Consider the following 26788-nt stretch of genomic DNA (forward strand, 5'->3'; position numbering starts at 1 on the left):
CTCATCTTTTGGTAAGGCATTTTACATCCTTCTGGACTCAACAATGAGTTCAAGAGCTTCAGAACTAAACCTCTGCCCCCACTTTGTTTCCTATCTGCATTCCAGTTTTACTCTCATTTTTTTTCCAAAGGCAGGTGTTCATGATTCTGTCATTCACACCTCCTCTAGGCACATCTTCTGCTTCTTTGCTTATCCCATTAACACTCCCTTCAGCCTCACACCACAACTCTTTTATCATTTCATCTCTCCTGTCTTCAACAACAAGAACAGAAAAATGCTGGAAAAACTCAGAAGGTCTGACAATGTCTGTGGAGAGAGAAACAGAGTTAACGCTTTGAGTCCGTATGACCCATCTTCAGAGCTAAGGAGAGGTAGAAATGTGATGAAATTTATACTGTTTAAAGGAGGTGGAGCAGGTGAATCTGTATAGGCCAGCGATAGGTGGGGACTAAGGAGAAACTGACAAAGATGTCATAGACGAAAAGACAATGGAAGTGTTAATGGTAGTGGTAAGGGCCAAGAAAGGCGCTGATGGTGGCATAAAGGTAAGAAAGCAGAATGTGATAATAGCAGAACAAGGGTAAGGGACTCTGTGAATGTTTGACAGCATTGGGGTTCCAATCCAAAGAACAACATGGAACAAGTAACAGGAGGCCCTTTTGGTGGAAAAATGATAGAAAATGGGGTAAAAAAGGGATAAAACAATGAATAAAAATAAGGGGATAAAAATAAAAATAAATTTTGAAAAAGGGGATTAAAAAGGGCTGGAGATAGGCATGGTCGCCATTGGAAAGGGTTAAGATTGGAGCGGCGGCTGGTGCTCCCGGGCTCAGCACTTCCAGCTGTCAATCAAACTCCGCTGCAATTCATACGTTTTCCACAACTGCTCTTCGCTCACAAGAGTATTTCGCTCTAACTTTTCTGGTGTGTTGTGCTCATGTTGATTTTAAAGTAAAAACAGAATTACCTGGAAAAACTCAGCAGGTCTGGCAGCATCGGCGGAGAAGAAAAGAGTTGACGTTTCGAGTCCTCATGACCCTTCGACAGCACTTGAGTTCGAGTCCAAGAAAGAGTTGAAATATTAGCTGGTTTAAGGTGTGTGTGTGGGGGGCGGAGAGATAGAGAGAGAGAGAGGTGGAGGGTGGGGTGTGGTTGTAGGGACAAACAAGCAGTGATAGAAGCAGATCATCAAAAGATGTCAACAACAATAGTACAATAGAACACATAGGTGTTAAAGTTAAAGTTGGTGATATTATCTAAACGAATGTGCTAATTAAGAATGGATGGTGGGGCACTCAAGGTATAGCTCTAGTGGGGGTATTTTTTTTTAAAATAATGGAAATAGGTGGGAAAAGGAAAATCTTTATAATTTATTGGAGAAAAAAGGAAGGGGGAAACAGAAAGGGGGTGGGGATGGGGGAGGGAGCTCACGACCTAAAGTTGTTGAATTCAATATTCAGTCCAGAAGGCTGTAAAGTGCCTAGTCGGAAGATGAGGTGTTGTTCCTCCAGTTTGCGTTGGGCTTCACTGGAACAAGGCAGCAAGTCAAGGACAGACATGTGGGCAAGAGAGCAGAGTGGAGTGTTAAAATGGCAAGCGACAGGGAGGTTTGGGTCATTCTTGCAGACAGACCGCAGGTGTTCTGCAAAGCGGTCGCCCAGTTTACGTTTGGTCTCTCCAATGTAGAGGAGACCACATTGGGAGCAACGAATGCAGTAGACTAAGTTGGGGGAAATGCAAGTGAAATGCTGCTTCACTTGAAAGGAGCGTTTGGGTCCTTGGACGGTGAGGAGAGAGGAAGTGAAGGGGCAGGTGTTGCATCTTTTGCGTGGGCATGGGGTGGTGCCATAGGAGGGGGTTGAGGAGTAGGGGGTGATGGAGGAGTGGACCAGGGTGCCCCGGAGGGAGCGATCCCTACGGAATGCCGATAAGGGGGGTGAAGGGAAGATGTGTTTGGTGGTGGCATCATGCTGGAGTTGGCGGAAATGGCGGAGGATGATCCTTTGAATGCGGAGGCTGGTGGGGTGATAAGTGAGGACAAGGGGGACCCTATCATGTTTCTGGGAGGTAGGAGAAGGCGTGAGGGCGGATGCGCGGGAGATGGGCCGGACACGGTTGAGGGCCCTGTCAACGACCGTGGGTGGAAAACCTCGGTTAAGGAAGAAGGAGGACATGTCAGAGGAACTGTTTTTGAAGGTAGCATCATCGGAACAGATGCGACGGAGGCGAAGGAACTGAGAGAATGGGATGGAGTCCTTACAGGAAGCGGGGTGTGAGGAGCTGTAGTCGAGATAGCTGTGGGAGTCGGTGGGTTTGTAATGGATATTGGTGGACAGTCTATCACCAGAGATTGAGACAGAGAGGTCAAGGAAGGGAAGGGAAGTGTCAGAGATGAACCACGTGAAAATGATGGAGGGGTGGAGATTGGAAGCAAAATTAATAAATTTTTCCAAGTCCCGACGAGAGCATGAAGCGGCACCGAAGTAATCATCGATGTACCGGAGAAAGAGTTGTGGAAGGGGGCCGGAGTAGGACTGCAACAAGGAATGTTTCACATACCCCATAAAGAGACAGGCATAGCTGGGGCCCATGCGGGTACCCATAGCCACACCTTTTATTTGGAGGAAGTGAGAGGAGTTGAAGGAGAAATTGTTCAGCGTGAGAAAGTGCCTGGCATTTTGTTTGAAACGACTGTAGCACAGAAATATTTCAAGTGTGCTCCCGGGAGAACTTGCTGCTAACCATATTCCGGTGTACTCCATACACTTACCTGCCAGCAAAGAAGGGCCCGATCACTTATTGCAACTTAGTCAAATGTCGGTGATCTCTGGACCTTTGAACATTTGGACTCTGGATACGGTAAGCAGCGCAGTCCATAATTGATCGCATAGTGCCCTCATCCGGCACATTGATAAAACACTGCCTCTCGAAATTCCAGACCCAAGTATGATATACACCGAACAACTTGGGAATAAAATGTAACAGTGAAGCTGAGGCCTTCCTGATTTTTATGGCTCAATATCACATCAAACAGTACACTTGCATAGCCACAATTTACTTGGTGCATTCATAATTTTATTTGGTATATTTTTGTCATTTGTGGCGCATCATAAAAAGTTATACTCTGCTTGCTCGATGCTTTAAATATTTCCTTAGTATTGCCCCTGGATTTACAATGAAACACACAGTGCCGTGGACGGAGCCCCCAAACCACGGTGGGGAGGGCCCAAAATGAATGAGTTTCAAAACATTCAAACTGGTTGCTGGAACTGATGCTGCATCTGTAAAGTTAAAAAGGGAAGCCCCGAGTAAATGAGTTATCTTTGGGACCGAGTCCCGTGTTTGACGGGAATGACAGGTACCCGGGGTGGTCTCAGCAACAACCCTGCCTCTGGTCAGCTAAAAAACATACTGGAAGAAAGCATCTTTCAGATGCACTCGCTTCACTGACAAATTATCATTTCAAAAAGCGGGTCTGTCTCAGTCTCTGTCAACCTTCACAAAACAAAATAAGACTCCACTATTCCACTAGGAAAGCGATGCATAGAAAAGTAAGTTTGAAAGGAGATTGAAATTTTGAGAAACTATATTAACAGATAACTAGGAATTGCTCCTTTTCCAACCAGGTTGACACAGCAATTACATTTCCCCCTTTAACCCCTCTCCTCCCACAAACACTCTCTCTCTGACACAAGGTGTGCCTCTTGTCAACAAGCGGAGAGCAGACCGCTAGGGGCACACAGTAAGCCGACTCACTTTACCCAACAATGGTGAAGACCATCTGCTCCCCTCAGCCCATGATCGTCAATGCAAGTAGAGAGCTCACTCACTGGCTGTCTGAATGACTAGCCAGGGCCACATGTTAAAGGTGTCAGCGGTAGCCCCAGTGCTGGCAGTCTGGCCTCTGGGTCAACGATTGTGGGTTCAAGTCCAACTGCCGTCTAGACAAACACTCCAGGAAAGTGCTGAGCTGTCAGAGATGCCACCTTTGGATGTAAAAGATCCCATGAGGCTATTTTGAAGAAGAGCAGATGAGTTATCTTTGGTGTCCTTCCTGGCCAATATTTATCCCTCAATCAACATCACACAGAATAGACTCTGGTCATTATCACATTGTTTCTGGGAGCATACTGGGTGCAAACTGGCTGTGGTATTTCCCACGTTCCCACTTCAAAAGTACTTCATTGACTGTACAGCTTTGCGACTTCGGATGGTCGTGAAAGATGCTATATTATTGCAAGTCTTTAAATTTTGGTACGGCTATGAGGTGGTTTTAAAAGTACCAGCCCACCATGCTGGGACAGGAGGAATTGTAGTCCACACACACACACTTACGACTAGCTTCCTACCTCAATAATGCCAAGTTAGACTCAATGACAGGAAATAAATAGAGACAGATTCGCCTGGCACTGCTTTGAGCTACATCCTATCGGCTGGTTTCATTGTCACATCTTCAGAATCATTCCTTGGCTCTCACTCCAGGCATTGTGTCCAGCGCAGAGAGACATCAGAAACTGGATTGGAAAACGGGCTGTGGTCGGATGTAGGAAGGAAAATGCTGGGCAATCCCAGAACCTCACTCCCCACATTCCATTCTCTCTTAATAATCAGCAAGCTTTGATGGGGGGAGAAGGTTCAGTAAAGCCCCAGCCAGTTTGGTCAGAGGTTGAAACATTAACCTTGAACCAAGTTTTAATTTGATTTTAATTTAAACTTTTATAATGTGGGCCGGCCTGAAACCCACAACAGCAGCTCTTGCTCTTCCACTGAGTGACACTGTTATGAGATGTTTCAATGAGTGATGAGATCTCAGTAAAGTCCAATGTTTCTCGGGTCTCTTAGGTAACAGATTTGTTGTCAGTACTGTTTTGCCTCAGTAAACTGTTGGCATCGGTGCAGGGCCCCAGTCTACTGTCTCCATCTCCGAACAAAATTATACCAACAGACTGACATATCGATGTTCAAGTGGGCATCTAGTCAGCTTCCCTCTCCTACCTGCAAACTCTCTCTCTCTCCCTCTGTACCATATGTCCTTGGTTTTTGGCTTTTCACATCAGCAATTTCTATGTTTGCTTACCTCGCATCGAAATATTTAACATCTTTACCATTATCCAGACAAGAGGTAAGTTTGGATTTCATACAAGCATGTTTTTACAAGTGAAGAAGCACTGATCAATTTGTGTATTTTCTTGGCTTTGCCTTTCGGGTCCCAGCCAGGCGGGGTGGTGGGGTGGGGGGGGGCGCCACAAAATGAAGCTGAGCACATAACTGTAAATCTGCCACTGTCCCCTGAAGAGCAAATCTAGTGTAGCTACAGAAATGAAACTTCCTTCATTACTGGAACCTGTGTATGGTGCAACTTTCTTTACAGACTCTGGAACTAGAGTTCAGGCTTAAAAATAGAAAATGCTGGAAATACTTGGTAGATAGTGTCCTTGGCCCAACCATCTTCAGCTGCTTCTTCAGTGACCTTCCTTCCATTCTAAGGTCAGAAGTGGGGATGTTTGCTGATGGTTGCACAGCATTCAACGCCATTCACAACTCCAAAGATACTGAAGCAGTCCATGCCTACATGCAGCAGGACATATCCAGGCTTGGGCTGATAACTGACAAGTAACATTTGCGCTACACAAGTGTCAGGCAATGACCATCTCCAACAAGAGAGAATCTAACCGTCACCCCTTGACATTCAATGGCATTACCATCACTGAATCCCCCACTTTCAACACCCTGGGGGTTACTATTGACCAGAAACTTAACTGGATTCACCATATAAATACTGTGACTACAAGAGCAGTTCAGGGGGTAGGAATTCTGCAGCGAGTAACTCATCTCTTGATTCCCCAAAGCCTGTCTACCAACTGCAAGATACAAGTCAGGAATATGATGGAATACTCTCCCCTTGCCTGGATGAGTGCAACTCCAATGACACTTAAGGAGCTCCACACCATCCTGGACAAAGCAGCCTGCTTGATTAGCACCCCATCCTTCACCTTAAACATTCACTCCCTTCACCACGGACGCACAGTGGCAGCAGTGAGTACTATCTACAAGATGCGAAGCACCAACTCAACAAGTTTCCTTTCACAGTGCCTTGCAAAGCTGCAACTTCTACCACCTAGAAGCAGCAAACACATGGAAACACCAGCACCTGCAAGTTCCCCTTCAAGTCACACTGCACCCTGACTTGGAGCTACATCACCTTCATTGTGCTGGGTCAAAAACCTGCAACCTAACAACACTGTGGATGGCAGCGGTTCAAGAAGATGGCTGAACACCACCTTCTCAAGGGCAATTAGAGATCAGCAATAAATGCTGACCTTGCCAGCAAAGCTTACCTCCCATAAACAAATAAAAATGAAGCTTTGGCAAAATCTGTAGGCAGAGAAACAAGTTAATGTTTCAGCTTGATGACCTTACATCAGAACTTCAGCACATCAGAACTGTATTTCAGGTTTCCAGTACTGTATTTTGTTTTTGCCTGTGAGAAGTTGTCATACTGTTGTTACCATTTCTTGTTAATAGATGTATTGCAGCCCCATTACTGGCAGGAGAGTCATGACAAGTTCACATAAGCAGTTTCCATTATAAATGTGAGTGAAAATATTGACTTGTAAGACATACAGACAAAATATGTTTAATATATGACAATACTGTGACAGGTTACTATGATCAATAAACTGACACCAGATGTAGGAGAGTTTTACATCCAAACTAAGTAACTGAGGGTATGAGTACCATGATTGTTGGTTACTGAAATCTGTTTGTTACTGTTGACTGATTATGCTTCATTGGTTACTGAGGCTTTCCAACATCTTACTAATCATCTTACCCTTCAGTTAAAAGAAAAATAAAGGTTAAAAGTAAAATAAAGGTGAACGTATGATAAGAACAAGTGAAACAAGTTTATTTAGCAATGATGCATCCTTGAGCATTGTACTTAGGAACTAATCACCAATGTTCCCAAATATAAGTAAATGTACTGATATTAATTTTTTTAAATAGTATTTTTAGTAACATCCATGATCAGCTCAGTAACTAAAATGCAGAGTGCTAGTATCCTGAATGGGAAACCAAAATCCCAGTTTTGGATGACAATTGCATTGCACTTAGCCTTGGCTAAGTTGTCTGAGAGGGAAACCTGTTCAGGACAAAGTCTTCTCTTACATCACTCAATCACACCCATCAATGAACTGCATGAATACAGTCTAACCAACAAACATAGGACGGACAAGGGAAACAAATGGCTCTGAACACAATTGCTGATAACTAAGGTACCTTTATTTTTATTTTCACATTTATTTATTTCGCTTTTAGGGTAATTCAATGGCATTCATTTGGTTGTGTAAAATGAACGCGTCCATTCGTGAAGTAATCTTCAATGTGGTTGTTGAGGATTAAAATCCAAGACAAAGCTCACATCCTTAATTAATGAGGTCTGTACTTCATTGTGTGGTGCAGTACTGGGATATATTATTACCATTCACTGATATCTTAAATATTAGAGAGAAAGATTCAATATATAACACCAGGTGTGAAATCCAGAGTTTCAGTAATTTCAATCTGTAGCAGAATTTGCTCTGGGAAATTTATAATATTCTGGGTTACTATAAGTGAAACATTGATCTAAATTACTAATGGAAACCTCATAAAAAACAATTTCTGCATCTCTTTTTTTAAAATGTTAATGTTTCAAAGGTTAAGTCCTCTGTGCATACTGACAATGTTGTCAAATTTGTGGTACTGCTCCCACTTCCCACCAATGATGTTATGAATCTGACCCAGGCTCCCTGTATTACATTTCAAGAACCCGCAACACCCACTCCCCATACCACCATACCTTTCCATACAAGTACAGCAGATACACCTGCTCCTTTACTTCCTCCCTTCTACTGCCTACATACCCAAACACTCCTTCTGGGTGCAACACTTTACCAACACTTCTTTCTATTTAGTGTATTGCCATTCGCTGTTCACAATGCAGTCACCTTTACGCTGTGGTGATCACTCACAGATTGAATTATCACTTTGCAGAACACGTCCATTCAGTCCACAAACTTGACCCTGAGCTTCTGAATACTGTCACCTTAATTCTCGGTCCCATTCCCACTCTGACCTTTCTATCCTCCACCTCCGACACTTCCAATGAAGCTCATCAGAAGCATGAGGACCAGCACCACATCTTTCAATTAGGCACTTTACAGCCTTCCAGACTCAACATTGACATCAACAATTTCAAATCATAACCACTGTTCCCAATGTTTTTGGACAACAGTTGCTGGTAATGATTCTGTTTTTGTCATTTTCAGCTCCTTGATTTCTCCTCTGTTCTTATTACTATCACCTTTTGCCTTATATCATCCCTTTTATCATTTAATCAGCTCCTTCCACCCTATCCCATTTGTTCTTTTCTGCTGCAGCACCTCCCCACTACCCAACCTACCCTGTCTTTGTTCTTGCTTAATACCTTTACACTTTTAACTTTCCCCATTTCTGATGAAAGATCAGCGACTTGAAACCTTAACTCAGTTTCTCTCTTCACAGATTTTGCTAACCTGCTAAACGTTTCCAGCATTTTCCATTTTTATTTCAGTCTCCAGCATCCACAGTGCTTTGCTTTTGGCCTTGCATAACTGGTTCAGTTTACTGCATCATTCAATGAATCTGTTCGTGCAAAAAGAGCAGAGTTGTGAAAGGAATCAGGAGTTGCAGATTTCATACCCAATTTGCAGATCCAAATGTAAATCAATGACTTCTGGTGAAAGATCATTGACCTGAAACATTCACTGGGTTTCTCTCTCTGCATATACTGCCTAACCGGCTGAATGCTTCCAACATTTGCTGTTTTTAATTGCAGGTTTGCAGGATCCACAGTATTTTGCATTTTGCCTGAATAATTAAACATTAATGTGCATTATTAATGCCAATCGATCACAGCCTTGAGTTTCATTCATTCATTCATGTGTGCTCTTCTGAAGGCAGATTGGCTCATTGTCTGCTGCTGCTTCATCCTAAGTTGCTCCCTCAGCAGGATTTTTTTTCAGTGCTGGTTTGCCATTGCCTCCCACTTTCAGGAGCATGGCAAGGAGGCAGGGAGCATTAGATTCACACCCTTCCAACTTACTTCTCTAATTTGAACTTTACATAAAAATCATAGAATCTTTAAATGTTTAGTACAGAAGGTGGCTATTTGGTTCCTCATCTCCAATATGGCTCTCTGAAACAGCAATTTAGTTGGTTCCATTTCAATCCACCACCTTTTGCCATAGCTCTGCAAATTTCTTCTCTTCAGGTGCTTATCCAATTCCCTTTCAAAACTCCTGGTTGAATTTGCCTCCACCAGACTCTCAGGCAGTGCATTCCACTCATTGTGCAAAAAAGATTCTTCTCATTTCGCCATTGGTTCCTTTGCCAATCACCTTAAATTGGTATCCTCTGGTTGTGAACCCTCCTACCAATGGGAAGAGTTTCTCTCTATCTACTATGTCTAGACACTTCTTTGATTTCGAATACCTCTATAAAATCTCCTTTTAACCTTCTCCCTTTAAAATAACAAACCCAGCTTCTTGTAAAAGATTCTCATAAATCTTTTCTGCACCCGCTCTAAAGTTTCACATTCTTCTGAAGGTGCGGTGCCCAGAATTAGATGCAGTACTCCTGTTGAGGCTGAACCAGGGTTAAATACAGGTTCACCAGAACTTATTTGTTTTTGTACTCTATGCCTCCCTTTATAAAGCATATGACATTGTTAACACTTTCTCAACTTCCTGCTACCTTTAACAATTTGTGAACATATACCCCTAGGTCACTCAATTCTTGCATCCGTTTTAGAATTATAACATTTATTTTATATTGACTCTCCTCATTCCTCCTGTCAAAATCTCTCGGCATGTAGCATATGGGAGCTGGTGGACACCAATGTAACCCATGGCAACCACATCTGCAATAAGTTGTCTGCAGCTCGAGGAACTTCAGCTCAGAGGTCATGAGCTGGAGTCAGAGCTTTGGGCAGTGCGATGCATCAGGAAGGGGGAAATTTACCTGGATACCCCTTAAGCACCTTAAGCTAGGTACTTCTGATTTGATCTGTGATCAGAAACAGGAGGTTGTGACTGTGAATGAGACAGCGATGGGAACAGAGAAGGTAGTAATGGAGGACCCTTAGCCACTTCAGTTGTCCAGCAGCTTCATGGTTTTTGCAGTTTATATGGATAAGTGTAGGGAGTGCAGGGTGGACCATGGCACCATGGTGCAAGGAGCCATGCAAGAGTGCAGTAAAATGGAATCTAGTTGTAGTGGACAGTATTGTTAAGGGGGTTGGTGCGGTAGATGCTGTTCTCTGCAGCTGAGAGCATGAGTCCTGAAGGCTGTGTTGCTTATCTCGTGCCAGGGCTAAGGACATCTCCTCCAAACTGGAAATAAATTTGGAATGGGAGGGGAAGTATCCTATTGTCATGGTCCATGTGGGTACCAACAAAATAGGTAGGTCTAAGAAAGAGGTTCTGCTGAGGGAATATGAGCAACTAGGGGCTAAATTAAAAGCAGAACCGCAAAGGCAATAGTCTCTGGACTACTATCTGATTCATAAGCAAATTGGCATAGGGTAATTAAGATCTGAGAGTTGAATGCATAGCTCAAAGATTGGTTTGGGAGAAATGGGTTTTGATTCATGTGGCACTAGCACCAGTATTGGGGAAAGAAGGAGCTGTACTATTGGGACGTCCTTCATCTGAACTTTGTTGGGACCAGTGTCCTGGTGAGCCATATAACTAAGGCTGAGAGACGGCTTTAAATTAAATAGTGGCGGGGAGGGTTCACATGAGGGGAGATTTGGAAAGTTAAAGAAAAAGGACAAGGCAATAGTGCAGTGTAGCGATAGGGGTAATGGTAACCAGAGTGTGACAGGAAGGAACAGCACTTAAGAGTGTGCCAGCAAATATGGTCAGACTCGAGAAAATGGTTTTAAACTAACAGAGGGGGTGGAGGATTCAAGTGAAGGGAGATTTAGAAATGCAAAGATAAAAGTTGAGGCAATAGAAAAGTATATTGATGTGGGTAAAGACAAGTTGAGTGGGACAAGAAAGGACTGAGAGTTTAATTGTAATAGTGATTCAGAGAGTAAGGTCCAAACAGGGAGTAGTAGTGAAAAAGTTAAATTGAAGTCACTTTATCTACATGCGCAGAACATCCGCAATAAGATAGATGAACTAGTGGCACAAATAGAGGTATATGATTTAGATCTAATCGCCATTACAGAGATATGGTTACAAGGTGGCCAAGGTTGGGAAATAAATATTCCAGGGTACACAACATTTTGAAAAGACAAGCAGAATGAAAAAGGAGAAAGGGTAGCCCTGATAATAAAGGATGACATAAGGAAATTAGTGAGAAAGGATCTTGGCTCAAAAAAATCAGGAAGTAGAACCAGTATGGGTGGAGATTAGGAATAACAGGAATAACAAGGGTCAGAAAACATTGATGGGAATAGTTTATAGACCATCTAACTGTAGTTTTGGTGTAGGACAGAACATTAAACAAGAAATTATTGTAGCTTGTAACAAAGACAATGTAATAGTTGTGGGGAGGCCTTTAATCTTCATACAGACTGGGCCAATAAAATTGGCAAATATGGTCTGGAAGATGAGTTTGCAGAATGCTTTTGTGACAGTTTCCTGAACAATATGTTCTGCAAACAACAAGGGATAAAGCTATTTTTGATCTACCATTGTTCATTGAGGCAAGGTTAATCAGTAATGCCATGGTAAAACATCCAGTGTGAAATAGTGATCATAACACAAATTAATTCCACATTAAGTTTGAAAACAACAGGAATAAGATAACGAGCAGGGTAGATAAAGGGGAACCAGTACATGTAATATTTTTGGATTTCCAAAAGGCGTTCGATAAGACTACTTAATAAGAGCCCATAGTGTTGGAGGTAGTATATTAACATGGATAGTGGATTGGCTAACTAATAGAAGACAGAAGAATTGGGATAAGGTGGGCATTTTCAGGATGGCAACCTGTAACCAATGGAGTGTCATAGGGATCAGTGCTGGGGCCACAATTATTTACAATATATATTAATGACTTAGATGACGGAAGTGAATGTACAATTGCCAAGTTTGCAGAATACACAAAAATAGGTGGGAAGGCAAGTGGTGAGGATGACACAGAGAGTCGACAGAGGGATATAGACAGGTTAAGTGATTGGGAAAAAACGTGGCAGATGGAATATTTTTGGAAAAATGTGAGGTTATGCACTTTGGCAGGAAGAATAGAGGAGCTGAATATTATTTAAATGGAGAAAGACTGAAGAAAGCTGCAGCACAGAGGGGTTTGGGAGTTCTTATGCATGAATCACAAAAAGCTAGCATACAAGTTCAGCAGATAACAAGGAAGGCAAATGGAATGTTGGCCTTTATTTCAAAGTATAAAAATAGGGAAATCTATACAAGGCACTAGTTCGACCACACCTAGAATACTGTGAACAGATTTGGTCCCCTTATCTAAGGTAAGATATAATGGCATTGGAGGCAGTTAGGAGAAGGTTCAATAGGTTGATCCCGGGTATGGGGGGGATTTTCTTATGAGCAGAGGTTGAGTAGGTTGGGCCTGTACTCTTGGAGTTTAGAAGAACAAGAGGCGACCTTATTGAAACATATAAAATTCTTAGGGGGCTTGACAGGATAGATGCTGAGAGGTTGTTTCCCCTTGTGGGAGAGTCTAGGACCAGAGGGCATAATTTCAGAGTAAGGGGGCACCTATTTAAGACAAAGATGAGGAGGAATTTCTTCTCTCAGAGGGTAGTAAATCCATGGAATTTTTAACGCAAAGGGCTGTAGAGGCTGCGTCATTAAGTATCTTCAAGGCTGAGATAGACGGATTTTTAATCAGTAAGGGAATCAACAGTTATGGGGAAAAGGCAGGAAAGTGGAGTTAAGGATTATCAGATCAGCCTTGATCTAATTGAATGGTGAAGCAGACTCGATGGGCCGAATGGCGTGCTTCTGCTCCTACGTCTTATGATCTCATGGTCTTAACGACATTCTCCAATCACAAACAAGAATCTTAAACTTAAACAAAGCCAATTACACAGGTATCAGGAGAGGGCTTGCTAAGGTTTGGTAAATAGACCAAAAGATGCGGCTGTGGAAAAAATGGGGGAAACATTAAAAAAAATTCAAAATGATCAACAAAAATACATACCATTGAAAAACAAAAACTCAGTGAGAAAGATCCATCTGTGGCTTACTAAGGGGATTAAGGATAATATTAGATTAAAAGAAAAGGTTTATAATGTCACACAGAACAGTCATGAATCTGAGGTTTGGCTGTGTTTTAGAAACCAGCAAATGACCACCAAAAAAGTGATAAAAAGGGAGAAAATAGAATGAGGGTAAACTAGCCAGGAAAATAAAAAAAGATTGTAAGAGCTTTTTACAAGTGTATGAAAAGTAAATTTTGGTCCCTTAGAGGCAGAGGCAGGAGAAATTATCCTGGGGAATGAGGAAATGGCAGAGGAATTCAATGAACATTTTGTGTCTGTCTTCACAGTAGAGGACACAAGTTACAGACCAAAAATAGAGGGTAACTGAGGGGCTAATAAGAGTGAGGAAGTTAGGGTAATTAATACCAGTAGAGAAAAAGTACTAGAGAAACTCAAGGGACTAAAATCCGAAAAATTACCAGGACCTGATGGCTGACATCCTAGGGTTCTAAAAGAGATAGCTGCAGAGATAGTGGATGTGCTGGCTATGATTTTCCAAAATTCTCCATATTCTGGAACAGTCCCAGCAGATTGGAAGTTGGCAAATGTAACACCATTATTAAAGAAAGGATGGTGAGAGAAAACAGGGAACTACTGACCAGTTAGCCTGACATTAGTCAACAGGAAGGCGCTGGAATCTATTATTGGGGAGATCTTAGTGCACTTAGAAAAGTATAGTATGATTATAACAAGTCAACATGGTTTTATGAAAGGGAAATCCTGTTTGACAAATTTATTACAGTTTTTGAGGATGTAACTAGAAGGGTAGATAAAGTAGAACCAGTAGATGTAGTATACCTGGATTTCCAAAAGGCATTCGATAAAGTGCCACATAGAAAGTTAATACACAAGGGCTCATGGAGATGGGGGCAATATATTAGCATGGATAGAGAATTGGTTAATGGACATGAAGCAAAGCATAGGGATAAATGAGGTGTTTTCAAGTAGGTAAGCTATGATCTGCAAGGATCAATGCTGGGGCCTCAACTATTTACAATATATATGGCTTAGACAAAGGGACAGAGTAATGTATCTAGGTTTGCTGATGATACCAATCTAGGTGGGAATGCAAGCTGTGAGGAAGACACAAAGAGGCTGCAAAGAGATATAAACAGGTTAAGTGAGTGGACAATAAAATGACAGGTGGAGTATAATGTGGGGGATTATTCACTTTGGTTGTAAGAATAGTAAGGCAGAATATTTTTTAAAAGATGTGAAACTTGTAAATGTTGAGGTTCAAAGAGATTTGGGTGTACTCATAAAAGGAACTCAAAAAGTTAGCAAGCAATGAAAAAGCAAATGGCATGTTGGCCTTTATTACAAGGGGATTGGAGTACCAGAATAAAGAAGTCTTGCTACAAATCTACAGGGATTTGGTGAGACCACATCTTGAATACTGTGTGCAAATTTGGTCTCCATATTTAAGGAATTATATACTTGCATTGGAGGCAGCACAGTGACGGTTCACTAGAAACTGTTAAATGCTGGCCTAGCCAATAATGCCCACATCCTGTGAAAAAATTTTAAAAATAAGATTACGGGTTAGTTAGTTAAACACAATTTGTATTTAACAATCCATGATGCTTTTCTTAATTAATCCAAATATATCCAAATGTCTGTTAACTTTTCCCAGATTATTGCCTCTAAAAGCTTTTCCACCAGCTAACTGGTCTGAAGTTGCTGGGTTTATCCTTGCACTGTTTTTTGAATTCTACAATTCTCCAGGCCTCTGGTACTACCCTTATACCTAATGAGGATTGGAAGAGCCAATCCTTTGGTTGGCATCCTATGTCTCTGCAATTTCCATCCTTACTTCTCTCAAGAATGCTCAGATGCAGGGCATCAGACCTTGGTGTCATATTACAGCCAGCCTTTCTAATACCTCCTCTTTGTGAATTTTAGTCCATTCAGTGTCTCAGTTACTGGTTATGATGAACGATCTGAAACTTGGACTCTGTCTCTCCACAGATGCTGCCAGACTTGCTGAGTATTTCCAACATTTTCTGATTTTATTTCCGGTGTCCAGTATCTGCAGCATTTTGCTTTTGTCTCCGTTATCTCCTCTTGCAGTTGGGAACTGAGCATGCGCACACTGATGGCTGCAATGGTCTCAGGCGCCTCCAGGAGGCGCAGATACTCGGCGCCGCCGCCCTGGAGCGGATCTCTGGTCCGAGCCGCTCGGAGTGCGGAGCTGCTGTCGAGGCCTTTTTCTCCGCTGTGGTGCTGCTGTTTCAGCTGGGTACCGCAACGATGACCAGGCCCGGTTGGGCACCGGCGGCCAGTCGGCTTTGGAAAGTGCCGGGTTTTGAAGTGCTAAGGTTGAGCGGTGTGTCGGGCTGGGGTCCGGCCGACAAGAATGACCTGGTGCTGGGAGTCGGCGACAGCAACCGGACCGGGAGCCGGCAGCATGTCATCTACTTCCCGGGGGATGTGCAGGTCGGTGCGGAGGCCGGGCAACCTTCATTCTCTCTTCCTCTCCCCGCCGCACTAAATAGCTCGGGCGGGCAGACCCGGTCCATTCTGGGTCCGGTCTTGAGGGGCAGCCAGTTGCAGTTACATTTTACGCAATACTGCGCTGGTATTTGGTTTCTTTTTTTTTGCTTAAATCTGTTGGATGTTTAGTAATTACTGGGTTCTTTCCCCTGGGGAATGCCAGTAGACCTGCTCACCAACTTTGGATTCCACCCAAATGTGTGTTTTTGTTTATTCCATCTGAGGATTTAATTAAATTTCATCCAGCCTTAGTATCTGCACAGTCTTGCCTTAAGCAGATTTTTATAAAGATTTAAATCGTTTCGAAGTTGACAACCTTTATCAGGTCTGTTTTATATTTCACCTGTAATCATTTTTGATGCTGGACAAAGGCATTACTTCACCATTAGTGGCATGTGCCTTCAGCTGCCCCTACTCTTAGGAATTACCTCTCTCAACCTCCACCTCCCTCTTTTTTGAAGCCTCTCCCTTAAAACCTACCTCTTTGGTTATCTGTTCTAATGTTTCCTCCTTAGGCTTGATCATTTTCATTTAGATAATTATATCTTGGGATGTTTAACATAAGTTGTGAGCCAGACAATTGAATTAGAGGGCAGATTGTGGGTCTGGAGTTGTCCATTGGCCAGACGGATGACAGATTTCCTTCCTTAAAATAGATTAGTGGACTGGTTGCATTTTTATGACAACCCAATAGCTTAATAAACACCAAACAAACTTTTTATTTTAGATTTATTGAATTAACTGCATTCAAATTTGAACTTATTTCCAGGCCTCTATTATTAGTCCAGTAGCATAACCACTATACTACTGTACCCGTTCCAGTCTGTTCTTTGAATACTCTAATAGGAGCAAGAACACTGAGGTGGGGAAGAGTGAATAGAAGAAATGCTTAAGGGAATGCTCATGAAATTGTTTTTGACAACCATACCCCAGATTTTAAGTTAGGTTAGTGAAATCTTGAATATTGTGACTTTTTAAAAAAAATATTGAGAAGCTAAGAATTGGTCAAGGATCAAGGCCTACAGGTAGGGGACATCCAAGTTGAAAAGATTAAAGGAAATAGCAAGGTGAACCAATGGATAATTAAGTTACACCAAGTTGGGGTGTTTCTATATATCTGAACATTGTTGGAGGAAGGGCAAACAAGACAAGGTAAAGTGGTCATGAGGTGGGGAAGGTATTGCATAACAGACTATAATCTTAATTTCAGCAAACTGAGAGTCTAGTTTTTTTCATGTGATTATATTGCTTTGAAATGATAGATAATTTGGAATTGTTGGATATAGAGTTCGGTGCTGACTGAAATATATATTTCTTATCCAATGCTGTTCCAGATGAAATAAGGAATGCAGAAGAACATTGAGAACAAATTAGTTTGAGTGATCACACTCCATTTCCTAGTGTGCATGGAGTTAGAAAATTGAAGTGTGTCTAATTTGGCAGCAATTAACATTCTCGGTCAAATGCCATAGGTATGAGAAAGGAAAGAAAATGTTTTACAATATGAGATACTTATGAGGTTGGGGCTGAGGCTGTTGGGAAAAGTAGAGGAAACTCAACTCTGCAGTTAGCCTGGGAAAGTGTGTTTCTGACACTGGGTTTGTGCATTGATGAGTACCAATTGGGCAGGGTGGTCTTGGTGAATTATAAATCAGATGTGAAGCCAGAGGAATTTTAAATTTTGTTAACCTATTGAACTGGGAGATAAAGGGATAGGGACCTGTAATTGTCCTTTTCAATGAACTGTCGCTGGGATGTTTCTTTATCCAACTTGAAGTCTCTTTTCATAGCTGAAAATCTTTGGCCATTGGGAAGTACATGTTTGTCAGATCTAATCAATTTGAAAGGGAGGCTGCTACTCTTTTGAGGAGGAAAAGAGCTCAGAAAAATCATAGTGACGTTTTACAGGTGGGAAATCATATTGACCAGCTACAAGCTTGGTGCTTTGCAGGTAGATAACCAATTCCAATTGGATACAGTATACTCATTGTTTGGCTGCAGCTCTGTTGCAGAACTGAGTGCAGGAAAGTCACAGATATGCAGACAATCTTAGCTGCGTGTGTGTTTACTTCAGGTTACTGTCTCGAGATTCCAATGACCACAATCTAGCTGTTGTTTAAATTAGAATTGCTACCATCAGAAATAGTGCTGCATTTATATATAGGTAAGATATTGGAGGTTGTGTGATCACTGTTAACAAAATATAGCATCTTGCATTTTTAATAGTGCCTTAACATATTGAAAAATCCCAGGGTGCTTCACAGGAGTGTTATCAAATGAATTTTGACCCTGGGCCACTTAAGGAGATAATAGGACAAAAATTTGGTCAAAGAGGTAGGTTTAAGGAACAACTTAAGAGTATGGAAAAGTTTAGGGAGAGAATTCCGGAGCTTAGGGCAAAGCAACTAACAACATGGGTGCCAGTGGTGGTGCAGTTAAAATCTGGGGTGAACAAGAAGCCAGAGTAGGAGGAGAGCAGATATTACAGATGTCAACACGGTGCGCACTCTCTAGATTTCAGTACAAAGAATTGAAGCCACTCTGTAATCAGCTGTAACCCCACCTCCCCAGTTAGTTCCAATAACAATGGTAAATCAATCCTAGTATTGTGTATGTGATCCTGGTACACAATAGGCAAACGGTAATTTCTGTGTTGCATTTTTAGTGAGGAGGTGGCCACAAATGATAGCTTGAAAATTCAAAGAACTATCATTGGATTGTAGTATATTTTTGTCAAGAAAGCAAAATTATTAAACTTGTCCTGTGTATTGGTAAGAATATGTGAACTTTCCGATATGTATGGTGATTTGGTTTGTAAAAAATTAATGTGCATTATGAGCAGATGAATGTGATTTACAGACAGACTATTTTAAAGCACTGCATTTTGTGATGTAGGGCCATTCAACTTAAATTTCCAGCACATGAAACTGAAGCTCTGCCTTTGCAACAATTTAGTTGTTGCAGTTGACATCTGGTTATAGAAAGCTCTGCTTGCAGAGGACATGGCTTCTGGAATTCAACAGTTCCTCAGATGCAGGGACCATGAAAACACGATTCTAAAGATGATTTTCGGCCAAACAATGTAAGGTTAGCTAGATCTTAAGAACTTTTGCTTTGCCTTTTAGGAGGGCAAGGGGAGAAAGAGTCTGACGTGGCAGGAAAGAACAGCAAATGCTGAAAATATGCAGCAGTTCAGACAGTATCAGAAAAAGAGGTTATTAATGTTTTGGATGTGTACCTTTCATCAGAAAAGACAGTTCAGTAAACTTGACAAACTATAAATGCAACTGAAATTGAAACAGACTGTAGGCAAAGCTAAGTGAGTTTTCTGGCTGTGGAGGAGAAAGAAAGAAGTTAATAGAATGTTACAAAGGATGAGGGACTTCAGTTAGAAGGAGATCTCAGAGAAGCTAAGATTGGAGCAGAAGAGGTGAAAGGAATTTTAATAGAGCTGTTCAAAACCTTGAAGGATTTTGGTAGAGTAGATAAGGAAAAACTGTTTCCAATGACAGGAAGTTCAGTAAGCAAAGGATATCGATTTATGAAAAGAACCAGAGGTGAGAGGAGAAACTTTCATACACAGCGAGTATTGGTGATATGGAATGCACTGTCTGAAAGTGGTGGAAACAGGTTCAATAATTTTCAAAAATAAATTGAATAAATACTTGAAGGGGAAAATTTGTAGGGCTATGGGGAAAGGATTAATTGGATAGCATGCACCATGAGCTGAATAACCTCATTCTGTTGTGTCCCATTCTATGATTCGGTGATCACTACAATTTGCTGTTAAATATCCTATGTCTATCTCATCGATTATAGTGCAAATGACAGCAATCTTTTATGGTACCATGGGACTGTGTTTTCCTAGTACGTGCTCTCTCTTTGCTTGTATAGGACATTAACATTTATATAATGTGTGAGATCAGTGGGGCTTTGGGTGTGCAAAAGGTGAATTTTTTTTTATAAATTGCCTAATGGAGATGATATAGTTGATCAGCTCTGAGAGTTTACACTTGAAATCCATTAAGTTTCTCCTCCTTTTTCTTCCTCCCTGTTCCACATCTGGCGATTGGTATCTTGCCCAAGTGGCTCGTCATATCAGTTTAGACAGTAACCATTGGCAGGCTTTTGCATTGTTTCACTGGACATCAACCAAATTTAATTCTGCCTTGATGCACATGTGTGCGGACTTTCTAACAGCCACCACTTTCCAGGAGTGGGACTTCTGGCTCATTTCATTGCCCTCTCCCTCCCCCCAAAAAATTGGAGGCACTGAGGCTAATTGTGGCAGCAGGCCCAGCAGTTAAGTCAGCACAATCCTGTCTGGTGATCAAACTTGTTAATTTCCTGGTGTGTAACTCTGTTCATAGTGGAGGATGGAAGTAAAGTTGTAGCCACTGATGGAATTCTGATTGGCTGGAAGTTTTTTAAAGTCCATTTGACCCATTTATTCTATATCCGAGCTGAAGTTTCCAACAGAAAAGGGGATATGGTTGGGAATGTGATGTGGTTTGGCTCTGAATCTATGGTTACAAAGTTTCAATAATGGTAGGTGTCAGCTGAAGACAGCCTGCATTCAATACATTAACCACATTTAAATATAATTTTGATGCAATCCACAAATCAGCTATGTTCATAACTCCTTCGCATACGTATGTAAATAGTTCTTTAAGCTAGTAGTTCAAAAATATTTGTCTGTGGAACACTTAAGATAGCTCAAAAACCTCTCAGACTACCTACTGGTCTTACCCCAACTGTTATTGCTTGTCACTGCAAAAAAACTCAATCAATGGGAAGAATGGCACTGCTTTTGATGAGACATCAATGAGCTGATGTCTGGTTCCAAGCTGGAGAGCAAGAGTCTCATGTCAGGTTCCACGTTTAGTCAGTTCCCCATTTTTGATAGTAAGTTCTAACTTGGGCACTGTAGCTTTCTACAACTCTGCTCCTTGAACTTAGAATTTAGACATAGGGTAAGTCATCATTTCACAGTCAATGATTAATTGAACATGCATAGACCTACGTAATATCCGTGTCGTGCAGTTGTTGCCATAAAATATCCCCGGATCCTTCTGCACTGTCAGCAGCTAATTCAGTAAAACCTTATTTTTCCGGTGCCAAGGATTGTCATTTAAAAAATAAGATGAAAATCATATATGATATACGCTAAAACTATGATTTTGTGTCATGCAAAAAAAGGGTTGTGTTGGTCCCTATTGCAGGCTTGCCTGTGCCTTTGCCAGATTTTGCATAGTCCAAGAAACCTAGGGAGGATAATATAGGTACATAGGGAACATTTCTATTTAACTCCTTTAGTTACTTATAGTAATGTGGTTGACAGCTTACACTTTGGAAGTTCAGGTTAGCAATTACCAAATTGAACTCCCAGTGCACTCAGTATTTTTATTTTGTTGTGGATTATTTACCTACACTACCCAGCACTGGAAGAAAATATTGGGACTTTCTCAGAGTTTCTAGAATTTTTCTCGTGTATTAGAGATTTGATGCTTTGTACTATTAGAATAATGATGTGCCTTTCTTATTTAGTCTTGGAATGGAGAAACTTGTGGAAGGTCACATTATGATTTACAATGAATCTGAACCTGTTATACTATTTTGTCAAAACAAGTGCTCTTGAAAGACGTATTGAATGTGTAATACTGAAGGTGCAGGTGATTGATTGGAACTCAGTTTTTCAAATAAAAGTAGAAAAACCTGTGCAAAATATATTCATCCACACCTTAATTCTAGGTAGAAAAAACAACTAACACTAATGTCTCAAAGCATAAAATCTAAGTGTTTCTCATTGTGACAGCTATTGATGCATTTAATTATTTTTTTTAGAATTATCATGATGAAATGATACGCCATCCAGAAAACATCCGCTGGCAGCAGTGGAGTCTGGAAGGAGTAGCTGCTTTGCTGTTCCGTCGCTTTCCTGACAGTCACATCTGGATCATAAAGGCTTCCCGGATTCACCTACATAAGTTCAGTTGCTACGACAACTTTGTGCAAAGCAATCTGTTTGGTGTGCCTGAACATAACTTGGACTCTAGGGCTTTCAAGCACCTTTATGCACTCTTGACCAATGCTTTCAAGCAGGTGCATAGTATCCTACATACATGGACAAAACCTGGTGAAAGTGCCCACAGTTCCTTTGCCATTGCACCCGATGAAAGTTCCAGTACATATTGTGAAACACCAAATGGTTTTGCAGTTAAAAATAACCTGGGTATTTCCAATCTGGAGTGCGCTCATCCTGGAACACAAAGAGAGTGTGAGGACTTGAAGTGTACCGATCCTTCATTGAAATTTATATTGATTGGTTTCAGCAAAGGTTGTGTGGTTTTGAATCAGCTGTTATATGCATTGAGTGAAGCAAAGAAAGACGAGGAACTAGCTGCCTTCATTAGTAATATCAAAGAAATGTATTGGTTGGATGGTGGTCACGCTGGAGGAAACAACACCTGGGTCACCAGTCCTGAAATCTTGAAGGGATTTGCAAAGATGGGTATTCCTGTGCACGCACACGTTACACCTTATCAAGTGCGGGATGAAATGAGAGCTTGGATTGGAAAGGAACACAAGAAATTCATTCGGCTCCTTGCGGAGTATGGTGCAAAAGTGACGAACCAACTTCATTTTGAGAACGAAGCCCCTACTGTGGATAATCACTTCAGGGTGCTTCAAATGTTCAAAGCTGCTTTGGATCCATAGTGACAGAATTATTCCACGATGCTCTGTTTCAACTGTTCCCAGTGAAGCAGAGTAGAAAAATCATGACAAGTAAATGTGTTTAATAGTTTGAGGGCTGAGTAATTACATGTAATTTTGCCTACTACAAATCTCTAATAGAGACTAATCTGTTTTATGTACGTTGAAGTACTGTCTTGTTGCATTTATTTTGCATTTCTTTCTGTTGCATTCTGTTGACTTCCTGTAATAATATTGATGAGTGCAATTGTCATCAATCTTCAAAAAACAATTAAAACTCTGGTTTCAGGGGAAATGTGGGACAACTGAATTTTTGTACTAACCCAGATCAACTGAATAGAAAAGACAAACTAATCCAATATATTGAAAATGCATGAGTTTATCTTATTATGAGCATTGTAACACTATTGCTGGACTTCCCTTCCAATATCTATCCTCCAAAAGTGCTGGTGGAATTACACACATGTCCTAACATGATGAAGGATGATCGTCGATGGTATGAATTTCAAAGGGGAAGGGGTGAATCCCAATGGCTTCATTAACATACTCCCAAAATCTTTCCAATTCTTTGTTGCCTCTCATGATCTGAATCTTGGTAACCTCCTGGGGTGATGCTACTTGATTATCAAGTTACTAATTAAAGTTTAATGACTGGAAATAAAAGGTATATAGAATTATAGAACAGTTTAATACAGAAGGAGGTCATTTGGCCCATGCCGGCGCTCTGCAAGAGCAATTTAGCTAGCCCAAGTCCCACATCCTGTCCTCGTAGCCCTGCAAATTCTCTCTTCAGGTGTTATAACTTATGTACAAACATATGAATTAGGAGCAGGAGTAGACCATTCAGCCCCTCGAGCCTGCTGCACCATTCAATAAGATCATGGCTGATCTGATTGTGGCCTCAACTCCTCCACCTACCCCCAATAACCTTTGACTCCCTTGTTAGTCAAGAGTCTATCTATCTCTGCCTTAAAAATATTTAATGACCCTGTTTCCATTGCTTTCTGGGGAGGAGAGTTCCAAAGATTCACGACCCTCAGAAAAAATTCTTCTAATCTTTGTGTTAAATGGGGAATTCCTTATTTTAAAACTGTGTCCCCTAGTTCTAGTCTGTCCCACAAAGGGAAACATCCTTTCAGCATCCACCTTATCAGGTCCCCTCAGGTTCTTATATTTCAATAAGATCACATCTCCATTTTATAAACTGCAGTGGACACAGGCCAATCTGTCTGACCTTTTCTCGTAAGATTTAAACCCCCCACCCCGTGCCCACCAATTCAGAACCATCTCAGAGCTACTAATGCTTTCCTCAAATCAGATCAAAACTGTACACAGTACTCCAGATGTGGTCTCACCAACACCCTGTACAACTGTAGCAAAACATCCCTACTTTTATATTCCATTCCCCTTGCAACAAACAACATTCCATTCTATTTACCTTCCTAATCACTTGCTGTACTGCATACTATGTTTTTGTGATTCATGTACAAGGACACCCAGTTCCCTCAGAACATCAGTTCTGCAAACTCCATTTAAATAATATACTGCTTTTCTATTCTTCCTGCCAAAATGATAGTGTAGACATTGGACATTTAACATGTGCTGGTGTCATGAAATACATCTTTTGACTTTTACAGCAGATTTCATTGGCTGTTCCTGGAAGTAGACCTTGCATATCTTACAAAGTGCTGCCTGATATCTAATTAAATGTTGGCAATACTTGTAGATTAGTTTGTAACAATCTCTATCAACTACTGAAATATAATTTTGTCAGCATGTAATTCTCTTTTGTAAGGAAAGAAATGCACACTATCAGACCCCCACTCATTCGGAACTCATTAATGATTTTAAAATAGACAAGGTAGTATACTTGCCTGACTTATGGATGTTCTAAATTTGCAGCCAACTAAGTTGAAGTGTAGTAATAAGACAGTGAGTTGCACCTTCCACCACCCTCAATTAACACCGCTCACTTTCTATTTAAAATCTTTTCAGGTGCTATGAATATTGTTTTATAAAATAAATTGGACATGGACATAACCACTTGAAGGACTTGCACTACTGAAAAAGAGTTTAGGCATAGCCAGGTAAGTTTTTTAATCGCGGTAGTACAACTTCAAAACTGATAGCTGAGACTGAAAATATATATAGTTCATGCACAAGTAAACATGCAGACAAATCAGGGGCAAAGTTAAATCAAAAGAGGAACAAAATTGAAAGAGGGTGATGCCATACAACCAAAAGAGCACTTGAACTGTTAGGCGTAAACAATCGTAGCTCAAAGGGCACCCATGAGTTAAAATGAGGTGAATTAGAGAAGTAAGGTTTGAAAGATGAACAGAAGTATACATGAGATGAAGTTATAAAGTGTGTTTTCTGTAAGATATTTATGGAGAGCGCTAGGTTTAGCAAGGGTGAAGTGATGTGATCCTCTCCTGATATTTAAACTTTTAAAAAAAAGTGTTATAGCTTCAGAGAGTAGACCATAGAGGCAGATATTTATGAAATGGCCGGGAAGACCCTTAACAGTGGCCCATAGGGATTGGAGCTGGGAACCAGCATGATCAGAAATCAAGTTGCTACACAATAAAGACCAGTATTGAGGGGATAGTGGACGGTTTAGAGTTGGTTAGAAATGTCTGTGAAGCTACCCAAGAGATCACATTAAATTTTAGTCAATACAGCAGGAAACAAAGGGCTACAAATTTGATTGCCCCTGAAAAGGGGCATGCGGACCATGATGTGTGATTACTTCTGAACAGGCATGGGTTAATGTAGAGAGCACATAAACTTCTTGCTGGTTGCTTATGTACATGACGGTCTGCAGCCCAGTGCTAAACACTAGTAGGTGACTGCATGCCCCAGCAGGGGCCCTAAGTTCATGTGAGGCTGCAGTACTTAAAACCAGCCTGTGGCACTTCCTAAAGGGGTGGTACATAATGGCTGTAATAGGTACTGGAAGGGGCTGGGGAAGTGTTTTTGACCCACAGAAGAGCAAAGATGGGATAGCAGAGTGAGTTCCCAGTGCAGAACTTGCCCTAGTGCAAGAGGTGATCAGGAGTAGAGAGGTCAACTCCCCACAGGAGACCAGAAGGACTTCCAGACAAACACTTGGTAGGGAATGGGAGCAGATAGCCATGGAAGTTAATGGGAACAGTGTGCCTCCAAGAAACTGGATGTAGTGATGAAAGAAGCTTAATGACTATACAGATGGGTCAAGGTCAGTGAATACATCTTCAACTGTCATATCCTTACAACTGAGCCACAAGCCGCACTGCACTACACATTATCACACACCTACTGATAACCCCTGTTTTAAGTGCATTCTGATAATGTTTCCACCTTAATGAAGATAAATCGAAAAATGTACTCAAACTGTGCAACATTCCATTTTGATTTAATGTGGTTTTTTTGTATATGATGGAATGCTGTGCATGCACAGTTTGTTGCACATGTGCAGTGCGCCATGTTTGCAATTCCAAGCAGTCGTGCATACATTGAAAACTAAATTGCTTCCTGTGACAATGCTAGAAACTTCATTGTGAAGATTGTGCATCACTGTATAGGTGTCTTATTTTCACTTGCAGTATTTTAAGTTTTATTTAACATTCACTGCAAATCTGTACTGTACTGTCCTTCAGTATAAGAGATGATATCTTGGAAGGGGCATCGAATGAAGCTTTGTGGGTAGAGCTTAGGAATAAAAAAAAGGGGCAACCACATTATTAGGTGTTTATTATAGACCCCCAGATGGTCAGCAGGAAATTGAGCAAATATGTGCACAATTTGTGGAGGTATGTAAAAACAATAACAATAGGGTAATTATATTAGGTGATTTCAACTTTCCCAACATTAATTGGGATAGACATAGCATTAAGGGCTTGGATGGAGTGGATTTCTTGAAATGTGTACAGGAGAACTTTTTAGGTCAATATGTAGAGGGTCCAACAAGGGACAGTGCATTGCTGGACCTAATTCTGGAGAATGAAGCCAGACAGGTGGCTGAGGTGGTGGTGGGTGAGCATTTTAGCGATAACAACCACAACATGGTGCAGTTGAAGTTTGTTATGGACAAAGAAATCGACAAGTTGCAAAAAAATGTTTTGGATTGGGGGAGAGTGGATTTTAGTAAAATAAGGCAGGATCTGGCCAAGGTAGACTGGGGACGGTTACTTGTGGGGAAATCTACAGAGGAACAACAGGGGGTGTTCAAAAAGGAAATGGGAAGGGTACAGGCTCAACATGTTCCCTCTAGGGTGATAGGAAGGAGTAACAAGCCCAGAGAACCATGGATGACCAGAGATATTCAGC

At 41.3% G+C, this 26788-nt stretch overlaps 2 protein-coding genes across 5 annotated transcripts in view; one reads left to right on the forward strand and one right to left on the reverse strand.

Moving 5' to 3' along the window:
- Positions 1 to 2859, reverse strand: part of ftcdnl1 (formiminotransferase cyclodeaminase N-terminal like 1) — a 27176-nt gene extending 24317 nt beyond the window's left edge. For all 3 annotated transcript variants that reach the window (XM_041201691.1, XM_041201689.1, XM_041201688.1), the window contains exon 1: positions 2771 to 2859. The gene's annotated coding sequence lies outside the window, so the exon portion shown is untranslated. The remainder of the gene's footprint in view (positions 1 to 2770) is intronic.
- c12h2orf69 (chromosome 12 C2orf69 homolog) lies at positions 2787 to 22768 on the forward strand. 2 transcript variants are annotated; one of them, XM_041201687.1, is made up of 2 exons: positions 2787 to 2859; positions 21608 to 22768. In XM_041201687.1, the coding sequence occupies exons 1-2, from the start codon at positions 2815 to 2817 to the stop codon at positions 22478 to 22480; spliced, it is 918 nt and encodes a 305-aa protein (XP_041057621.1). In that variant the 5' UTR covers positions 2787 to 2814; the 3' UTR covers positions 22481 to 22768. The 2 variants fall into 2 exon arrangements, with proteins under 2 accessions (XP_041057621.1, XP_041057620.1); XM_041201686.1 differs by lacking the exon at positions 2787 to 2859 and adding an exon at positions 15429 to 15706.
- The last annotated feature ends 4020 nt before the right edge of the window (positions 22769 to 26788 follow it).

This window comes from Carcharodon carcharias, chromosome 12 (assembly GCF_017639515.1).
Source record: "Carcharodon carcharias isolate sCarCar2 chromosome 12, sCarCar2.pri, whole genome shotgun sequence".
NCBI lineage: Eukaryota > Metazoa > Chordata > Chondrichthyes > Lamniformes > Lamnidae > Carcharodon > Carcharodon carcharias.